The 8549-nt window shown below is 38.4% G+C and overlaps 1 protein-coding gene across 2 annotated transcripts; it reads right to left on the bottom strand.

Moving 5' to 3' along the window:
- Nucleotides 1–1936: 1936 nt before the first annotated feature.
- On the bottom strand, nucleotides 1937–8351 carry LOC117337350. 2 transcript variants are annotated; one of them, XM_033898305.1, is made up of 2 exons: nucleotides 7700–8351; nucleotides 1937–4723 (listed from the first exon to the last, which is right to left on the bottom strand). In XM_033898305.1, exon 2 carries the CDS (start codon nucleotides 4709–4711, stop codon nucleotides 3482–3484), a length of 1230 nt encoding a protein of 409 aa, XP_033754196.1. In that variant the 5' UTR covers nucleotides 4712–4723; nucleotides 7700–8351; the 3' UTR covers nucleotides 1937–3481. The 2 variants fall into 2 exon arrangements, with proteins under 2 accessions (XP_033754196.1, XP_033754197.1); XM_033898306.1 differs by having other exon boundaries at nucleotides 1937–4720; nucleotides 7700–7795.
- Nucleotides 8352–8549: the final 198 nt, after the last annotated feature.

Below are 8549 nucleotides of genomic sequence, written 5' to 3'. Positions count from 1 at the left end.
CCAGGGGCCTGAGGAGCGGGGCCAAAAAGGGTCAAATTGACTAAAACTTCAAAAATCTTCTTCTCTACTCTCAGATAAGGTGGAATCAAACACTCTTCATAGATGAAAGGGTCTTAAGGTGCTTTACCAAAATTGTGAATTTCATGACCCTGGGGTCTCATGTTTGCCCCTGGGGAGGGGGTAAACTTTACTATAGTTTATATAGGGAAATCACATTTTTGACTATTATTTATTGGATTTGTATTGGAATTCATTCTAACTTGTATCAAATTATCAGCATGGGATGACACTTTGATGGTATGTACATGTTGGCCCTAGTTGACCCCCAGGGGCTGGTGGGCGGGGCCAAAAATGGTCAAATTGACAAAAATTTCAAAAATCTTCTTCTCTACTCTCAGAGATGGTAAAATCAAATACTCTTCATAGATGGAAGGGTCTTAAGGTGCTTTACCAAAATTGTGAATTTCATGACCCTGGGGTCTCATGTTTGCCCCTGGGGTGGAGTAAACTTTACTATAGTTTATATAGGGAAATCACATTTTTGACTATTATTTGTTGGATTTGTATTGGAATTCATTCTAACTTGTATCAAATTATCAGCATGGGATGACAGTTTGATGGTATGTACATGTTGGCCCTAGTTGACCCCCAGGGGCTGGTGGGCGGGGCCAAAAAGGGTCAAATTGACTGAAATTTCAAAAATCTTCTTCTCTACTCTCAGATATGGTAGAATCAAATACTTTTCATAGATGGAAGGATCTTAAGGTGCTTTACCAAAATTGTGAATTTCATGACCCTGGGGTCTCACGTTTGCCCCTGGGGAGGGGGTAAACTTTACTATAGTTTATATAGGGAAATCACATTTTTGACTATTATTTGTTGGATTTGTATTGGAATTCATTCTAACTTGTATCAAATTATCAGCATGGGATGACACTTTGATGGTATGTACATGTTGGCCCTAGTTGACCCCCAGGGGCTGGTGGGCGGGGCCAAAAAGGGTAAAATTTACAAAAATTTCAAAAATCTTCTTCTCTACTCTTAGATATGGTAGAATCAAATACTCTTCATAGATGGAAGGATCTTAAGGTGCTTTACCAAAATTGTGAATTTCATGACCCTGGGGTCTCACGTTTGCCCCTGGGGAGGGGGTAAACTTTACTATAGTTTATATTGGGAAATCACATTTTTGACTATTATTTGTTGGATTTGTATTGGAATTCATTCTAACTTGTATTAAATTATCAGCATGGGATGACACTTTGATGGTATGTACATGTTGGCCCTAGTTGACCCCCAGGGGCTGATGGGCGGGGCCAAAAAGGGTCAAATTGACTAAAATTTCAAAAATCTTCTTCTCTACTCTCAGATATGGTAGAATCAAATACTCTACATAGATGGAAGGATCTTAAGGTGCTTTACCAAAATTGTAAATTTCATGACCCTAGGGTCTCATGTTTGCCCCTGGGGAGGGGGTAAACTTTACTATAGTTTATATAGGGAAATCACATTTTTGACTATTATTTGTTGAATTTTTATTGGAATTCATTCTAACTTCGTTAACATTATCAGCATGGGATGACAGTTTGATGGTATGTACATGTTGGCCCTGACTGACCCCCAGGGGCTGATGGGCGGGGCCAAAAAGGGTCTAATTAACAGAAATTTTAAAAATCATCTTCTTACAGCCCAAATAAGGTAGAATTAAATACTCTTCACAGATTGAAGGGTCTTAAGGTGCTTTACCATAATTGTGAATTTCCTAGCCCTGGGGTCTTGCGTTTGCCCCATGGGAGGGGATAAACTTTACTATAGTTATAGGGAAATCACTTTTTTGACTATCATTTGTTTTATTTGTTTTATAATTCATTCTTTCATTCAAATTTACTGAAATATTTCAAAAATCAGGTGACCGTTAAGGCCCATGGGCCTCTTGTTTTTTATAGTTTTGACCTCTTGACCTGTTAATATAACATGATTTCTGTAACTTGCCGGGGTTAAGGAAGGTGATTTAGATTATAGTGTTGGCCAGGAGTGTGTGCTACATTCCTGAGGTTGTCATATCCTGATCGAAATTTAGCTTTATTGATGCACCAATCAATCAAACGGATGATTATGTAATAAAACATTGAAATGAAACGTGTCTGGTTCACTTTGTCTTTCTTATAAGAGAGTCTCCACACAGCGTTACTTTGTTTGGAGAGTTCAAACAAATTGTATTGCTTTGTTCAGTGACTTCGTTTAGAGAGTACAAACAAATTGTATGGCTTTGATCAGTGACTTCGTTTGGAGAGTACAAACAAATTGTGTGACTTTGATCAGTGACTTCGTTTGGAGAATACAAAAAAAATGTGTGACTTTGTTTGGAGAGTACACACAGATTATGTGACTGATCGGTGACTTCGTTTGGAGAGTACACACAGATTGTGTGACTTTGATCTTTGACTTCGTTTGGAGAATACACAAAAATTGTGTTACTTGTTTGGAGAATACACACAAATTGTGGGACTTGATTAGAGGGAATACACAGCGTGTGACATGGTTGGAGAGTATATCGTACCATGAGGCTTGGTTTGAGTGTATACGTATACAGTTGTACTGTGTCGTTTTGGTTGGAGAGTACACACAAATTGTGTGACTTTGATCAGTGACTTCGTTTGGAGAGTACACTCAAATTGTGTGACTTTGTTTGGATTGGAGAGTACACACACATTGTGTGACTTTGATCACCGACTTTCAATGCACAAGACCATAACTATTTGTAACTTGGAAGACATGAGCACACAGAACAAAGGAGATTAATGAGGGTTTTTTTTATCAATACCTTCAACCATTATACAAATCAATGTTTAGAACACATTATCACATTATGTGTATAGACATTGCCACTTTTTCTGTCATGAATACCACTTTAGCAGTTGTCAGAACTATTTCTTGACTACGAATGTTGTATCATCATGTGTAATTCACAATCATTACATCTTCCGTTTTAATTCGTATGATGGCGACAAACTGGAAAGGTCTAAAACTTATCGGAGTACATGTATTACATTTCCAACGTTTTAAAAGTGATAATTAGCACTGTTTGCATGTGATGGGTCACATATGTCCCACTGACAACCAATGATACAGGATAACTTCCTGTTGTGTGATTCTGTCCCTCGGGACTGTTCATAGTTGTTATAATATTCCCTGTCAAAAGTTCCGATAGCTGTACCACCTGAGATAAATGGTCTCAGCTAGTGATCGTCCAGTTAGGCAATAGAAATGTGTGGAAGTTTTAATTGCTCCTCCAGTCTCTAGGCTGATCACAGCAAACACGTACATGTAAGTAATACTGATATATACATCACAAACGTATACAGGTAGGGTCGAGTTCAGTAGCCCAGTAGCATTAGATCCTCACCAACTTAAAGCGTATTTTATAAAGTTCTGTCGACTTGTGTCTGACGCTTTACCAACATTGGTAACAGGGGTAAATCTATGTTTTGCCGTTGGGAAGACTATCAGAAGTCAATACACTTTCAGACCTGTTGTTCCCTGTTGTGTTTGCCCCCATTTCTTGGCCTTCCACTATATCGGCTCCTGATTTGATTGCCTCCAGTCTTGTGTAATCCAATACATTCGGTTGCGTTTTGTGTCTCTCCAGTCTGTTTTGGTCCGGTATGTTGCCTTCCGGTTTACGAGAATGTTGAGATTCTTTGTACGTTCGAAAATCTCGAAATATTGCTGAAGTTGTTTTTCGTCTTTCAATGAGTTGCGGGAGACGCGCTTTTTCAATCATTTTGTCCAATTTTGCTTTGTCTTTCTTTGGTGATGAAAGCACGACAATCCTATTTGACACTTCACGTTCAATGAACTTCTTCATCCCGAACACCGTTTTACAGTCTCCCGGCAACAACGAGGATGGTCGTGATAATGGTGCCCGGATGTTGGTTGATGGAGGAGCTTCACCTGTAGTCACTTTCCGGACAAATCGTGGACGTTCCGAGACAGCTCGTTCCGGAATCTTGTGCATTTGTTGCTTCCACATAACCAAAGCGTGCAACTTGATTGCAAGGATTGTAGATAGGGCCGATGTTATTTTCTTTTCTTCTTCCTCCTCGGCATTTGTAATTTTTTCCTCGGGGATAGCTTCCATATCATTTTCCAGATCGTCTATATCAATGTTTCTATTGTCCACGGGTGTGGAAATATCACTGATATTGCTCTCGGCAATAGAGGAAAATCTGGTTCGCGTGTAAACAGTGTCCGTTCGTCTGATCTCGGACACATCTGATTTACTCCTTCTGATAGGGTTCCTCTTCACTATCCTCACATATCCCGGGGCATCATCGATGTCAGGTAGTTGTGTCGAACACAATGAAGTTTGTCGAGAAAATGGAGTTAAGTTGTTATTCTGAATGTTGTTTTTCTCTGTCGTTGGTCGTCTATTCAAAGCGGGGTCATACCTCTCGAAGCCATGCTCCTTATACACACGGCCACATGCTATCATCTTTGTGTACTCGTCTCGCAGCATCTCGAGCTCGCGACTATTGTGTATCCGTGCTACCTTCTCGTTAGAAATCAGTTGTTTAAGTTCCTTCAGTAATTTCCATCTCTCATGTTCGTTTTTCATCTTTGTCTGCAGCATAGCCTCATTGCTCATCCGCAAGATAGAACTATTAGCTGTTTCACCAAACAGGTGGTCCGACAGCAGTCTTCGGGGCATGGTTCTTTACTTCTGAAAGTATACAAAGTAACAGTGACATTTATAACATGTTCATTTATAACATACAAATGTTCTCGGTTAAATAATCTCTCATTTCTGTGAACGCTAATAATTATCTGGACTCTCTGCAAGCACAATAATACTGATAACAGAGTTACGATTTTTATGCGTGACATTCCCTGACTTACACTTTTGGGTTCATGATATAGCTAACCAGTGAAGCGTTTGTACACATGTGAATTATGAAATATTAATGGACAAATCTTTCCTGCTAACCATATGCACATTAATGTATGACAATGCTTATACCCAAATTGATTTGTTATTCCCTTTGAACTTCCCTTCTGGATTTGTCCCTAGCATCACTTCGATTCCAAAATAGGATGAAACCACGCTTTGATTTTATTTTATCTAGTACAGTAAATCACTATTTCGCGTGGGATTTATTTTCGCGTTTATACGCGCGAAGAGTCAATCGCGAAATCAAATCCTTCGCGATTATTTGTAAGAAAATAAGGTTTTTGGATGGCGCCCAAGTTATCGGTATCTCATATAGGAGTTTGGCAGATTCCATGACTAATATTTCAACATTCGAGATTTTAACGTAATTTCTAGATAAGCGCACGCGAAATCGTGTATGTATTCACAAATATGTCTGAAAGGTAAGTTCGCGAAATAAAGTATTCGCAAAGTGATTTACAGTATTTGGAATTTACATTATTTTTATACACGGTTCATATTTCAGAGTACTTTTCACTAAAGGCGTGTGTTGAACAATTTCCTGAGGGTAGATCCATTACCTCCAAATTAGCTGAATTACTGCAGCAGCATGTTTCTGTTCTACTTCTCGATACACCCACGGTCCAGTTGGACAGTAACTTTGCATTCCAATGTAAGCTTCGAGAGTTTTTCACGAAGGGTCAGAATTAACCATTAAAATGGGATGTGAATTATGTGAGTTACTTTTGGATTCCGTCGAAGAATACGCCTGAGAATAAGTAAATGATGACATGCTTCAGTGGATTCACTTTCGGAGTGAATTGAATCCATAATTCGTAAAAGAATAAACAGCTTAAAATGCTAAATGAAAACAAAAACACAAGTCTAAACCCCATAAGAATCATTATAAACGACATGTATTGCTGGCTCGAGTAGTTCATAAACTAAGTCTTTACCTAAACATTCTTACGACCATTCTTGGTACAGTTATGTCGGGCTGAAGTCGTATTAGGATATTGTTTACTCCAAAAGTAAAATTAATGTAATGTGGATTTTGAAAAACTCTTCATTAATCTTGAACATTCGCCCGAAAAGAACGTTTGATTGTCCTGCTCTTTTTGCCACCATTTCCCATTCCAAACTTCGTTGTCTTCGTATGAGAACTTTTTAACTTCATAGCTGTGGACTACTCGGGAGCACATTTCGTAAAACAGACGACTAGGGCCATAGAAAATAGACCGAAGATGAAATCTTGGGATTGATTAAATTTCAAATAAACATATTTGTTGCGTTTGGTAACCAGATCTGCCAACAGACTATTACCATATCCATGGGAACGAACTGGTCCCTCTGATGGCCGACTTGTTTCTGTTTTCATGCGAAGCTTGATATATATTAAAGAGCTTATCAGAACAGATAACAGAAACCAAGCTAAGTCCTTTAATTTCGCCCACATGTATATTGACGATGTCGTTTCTTTAGATTACAAAACCTTCATTGGCCATGTCGATCGGATATTCCCTGAGGAACTCACAAACAAGGACACCACAGACTCGTCAACACCACGGACTCGTCAACACCAGCCGCATAGTTCAGTCCTTACTTACAACGCAACCAACAGGGGCACCTTACAACTTACATCTAAACTGTATGATAAGCGTGACGATTTCAATTTCCCAAATTGTTATTTTTCCATTTTTAGATAGCAGCATCCCTGCTTCCCGTACCTACGGTGTTCAAGACTTGTTCCCATTATCACGATTTCTGTGACAAATATCAACTGATGGAGAAATTAAAACACAATGTATCCAATGATACAGGTCGATAAGGACCATGGGACAGTGTTATCGTAGACATCATGATCCCATTGGTAAATATTCTATTTTATTGTGTGATATGAAGTCTGACGTGTTTGATGCTTGTTAAAATGCCTAGTGCTTCAGTTGTCAACGCCCTTACTCTCATTTGAGATTGTGGCAAACCCGGATTTGACCTAGATGAGAATTATGATTTCGTTATTATGTCGATATTCTTTGTTGTTTTTTGAAGAATGAGATAATGATATGTTCGCCCGCTGACAGCATACTAAAGTAGTCTCATATTACCATATCGAGGGCTGAACGTCAGTGATGATACTCTAGAGACATAAAGTGACCACAGTTCTCGGGTGACATTCTTGTGTCAAAACTACTGGGTGATAAGCCCTAATGCCATGTACAAGGCAGCGGTTCAGAAGATTGAAAAAAGGCATACAACAGCTGTATATGATACAGTTTGACAAGTCGATAGAGAATGCCGAGGAACCCTTGAGATAGCAATGGATGAATTGTAAACAAACAAAGCTATGATAGCTGAGCGATATACAGTAATTGGCAAAATTGACGGAAATCTGCAAATTACTATTACTTGGTTTGAGCATGAACGAATCTTCCAGCTATTATTAGATAGTGCCTCGCACAAATAATCATGATATAACATAGATCCAATCTGTAGCTTTTTACTTTATACGGTTCCTATATCATTAGAATATTATTATATAGCTTCACACCACCAGCGATATACTGAATAAAATTACATTCAATTAGCAGGTGTCCAATTAAATTATCTACAACTGTAATAGTATACATTCGCCGGGTTTTTAGTACATTTATAAGTCATATGTGTACCTGTATTGTAGTTAGTAATGCAAGACACATCCGTGGAGAAAACATGTCGTGAGTCATTAATAACATAACAGCCGACATTGATATAAACTGGTCCAATACTTACATCAGAGAACAACACAAGTCATTGAAACTCCCAGCTCGGATAAGTACGGCGGGTTTGTCAGATGAAACCAATCAAACTGTCCTTTCTGTGATGGCGCGGAAGAGCATGTGAACTTATTTCTTCGAGACGCTCTCTGAATTCTCAACTTAAAGTAATATTTATAGTTATAGTAATACCAAATGCTACAAAAAGGATTTGCTCCTGGCACTTGCATTACAAATATTCATTTTGTTGATCATTTTTAGACAAGTTTATCCCGTCATTAGCAAATCTTCAGTCCTTTTTTCCGCCGCGATATGTAAATGTTCTTCACCGTTGAATTTCTTTCACAGGAATCACCCAGTCTAAAGGTGTCATTTCAGTCGATTGTTGATGGTATCGAGAGTGAAATAAATTCATAAAATCACAATGCTGCATGTACACTCTTCTGTCCAGTGATGTATTCGCAGTTATATCAAATGTCAAATATTCAAAGTTCATATCTGCTGGCTTCCCAATCACAAATGTCCCTCAAGAGGACACCTACCTTAAAGCAATCTCACATCTAAATTGAAAACTTTTGTATCGACAAGAATACACCTCGAGATTTTTTAAGGTTATATGCCAATAATCAATTAACTGTATAAAGTGAACTGACGTCCTTTAAAAAATATACTCCTGTCGCTACCAGGCCCGATATTGACAACTTAAGTGAAATTTGACCTTCTACTATTTTTATATTGGCTAACACTATACAGTCGTCAAACGGGAATTAAATACTTTACAGAAACAAACTTGCCATACCTCAAGGGAAAGTGTGCGTTACTCTATCACAAAGCTTATTGACAACTTACTATCGAATATCTTAACG

The sequence above is a fragment of the Pecten maximus genome, chromosome 11 (genome assembly GCF_902652985.1).
Source record: "Pecten maximus chromosome 11, xPecMax1.1, whole genome shotgun sequence".
In the NCBI taxonomy this organism is placed as follows: domain Eukaryota; kingdom Metazoa; phylum Mollusca; class Bivalvia; order Pectinida; family Pectinidae; genus Pecten; species Pecten maximus.
The sequence above is the reverse complement of the archived record's forward strand: the minus strand, read 5'-3'. Positions and strand labels throughout refer to the sequence as shown.

Coding starts and splice junctions, on each gene's coding strand:
- LOC117337350 (XM_033898305.1), bottom strand. CDS start 4,711: ATGCCCCGAAGACTGCTGTCGGACCACCTGTTTGGTGAAACAGCTAAT.